Here is a 1,393-nt window from a genome sequence, read left to right as displayed (position 1 = left end):
CTCCAGAAACTGAGGTCCAGAGAGGACCAAGAATATGTCCAAAGCCCACAGACGGAGGACAAGAACCCATGTGCCCCAGCTGATAAGCCAGCCTCCCACAATCCCCTGGGCTTCTAGCTGGTCTCCAGCAGCCAGTCTGTTCACTGCGTAGACCTGTACGCACCAGACGGTCCAGTCTGTGAAGCCTGACAGACCAAGCTCACTAGCATCGAGTCCATCCTAGCTCACAGCAAACTGCCCCCGGGAGTTGCTGAGACAGATTCTTTTCCAAAGCGAAAAGACCCGTTTTCCTCTCACTGAACGGTGGTTTTTGAATAGCAGCCCAAAGCTTATCCCCTAGCCGCCCAGGCTCCTGGGCATGGCTCGCAGGCCTTAGGAGAGTGACTCCGCCTCCCAAGCCCCCCCCCCTTTTTTTTAAGCAAAAGGTTAGAAATTTATTGGAGCCCATACGGGAAACCCTAGAGGGGCCCAGCATACCCTACTGTGTAGGCATGCCCAGGCAAAGCGTCACACCATTGACTCTACCGCCATGTCCCAGAGGGACTCCCCTTGAGCCGAGCCCCAAAGCCCCAGGACTGGCTGGGGGTGGGGACGCCCAAGCCCTTCTTTGCTCTCTTCCTCCTCCCCTCCGCCCTCCTGTGGTCTCCCGGACCTTAGAGAATTTTCACAAGGGTAAAGAATAAAGTATAAGCAGAGGGGCTAGCAGCACTTCGCTTGAGGACATACCATCTACAGTCATCCATGCGGCTAGCAGGTGGCCAGAATCTGAGAGCAGGGCGGGCGGCGGCGGCAGAGAGCGGGGAGTTGCGGGAAGGGCAGCCGAGCCCACGACCTGAGCTTTCTTTCCTCTTTGCCCCCCACCCCAGGCTACGGCCACGCGGCGCCCAGCACGGATGGCGGGAAGGTGTTCTGCATGTTCTACGCGCTGTTGGGCATCCCGCTGACGCTCGTCATGTTCCAGAGCCTAGGCGAGCGCATCAACACCTTCGTGAAGTACCTGCTGCACCGCACCAAGAAGGGGCTGGGCATGAGGCGCGCCGACGTGTCCATGGCCAACATGGTGCTCATCGGCTTCTTCTCGTGCATCAGCACGCTGTGCATCGGCGCGGCCGCCTTCTCCTACTACGAGCACTGGACCTTCTTCCAGGCCTACTACTACTGCTTCATCACGCTCACCACCATCGGCTTCGGCGACTACGTGGCGCTGCAGAAGGACCAGGCGCTGCAGACGCAGCCGCAGTACGTGGCCTTCAGCTTCGTCTACATCCTCACGGGCCTCACGGTCATCGGCGCCTTCCTCAACCTCGTGGTGCTGCGCTTCATGACCATGAACGCCGAGGACGAGAAGCGCGACGCCGAGCACCGCGCGCTGCTCACGCGCAACGGGCAGGCG

General features: G+C 59.9%; 1 protein-coding gene across 1 annotated transcript in view; it reads left to right on the top strand.

Moving 5' to 3' along the window:
• Window positions 1–863: 863 nt before the first annotated feature.
• Window positions 864–1,393, top strand: part of KCNK3 (potassium two pore domain channel subfamily K member 3) — a 3,571-nt gene continuing 3,041 nt past the window's right edge. The window contains exon 1 of the mRNA XM_004696421.2: window positions 864–1,390. Within this exon, the coding sequence (XP_004696478.1) occupies window positions 914–1,390 (477 nt within the window). The 5' untranslated portion in view covers window positions 864–913. The remainder of the gene's footprint in view (window positions 1,391–1,393) is intronic.

Source organism: Echinops telfairi, unplaced genomic scaffold (assembly GCF_000313985.2).
Source record: "Echinops telfairi isolate 266 unplaced genomic scaffold, ASM31398v2 ScPeMD7_9;HRSCAF=40, whole genome shotgun sequence".
NCBI classification, from domain to species: Eukaryota; Metazoa; Chordata; class Mammalia; order Afrosoricida; family Tenrecidae; genus Echinops; species Echinops telfairi.
Note: the sequence above shows the minus strand (reverse complement) of the source record. Positions and strands in the feature narration are given on the sequence as shown.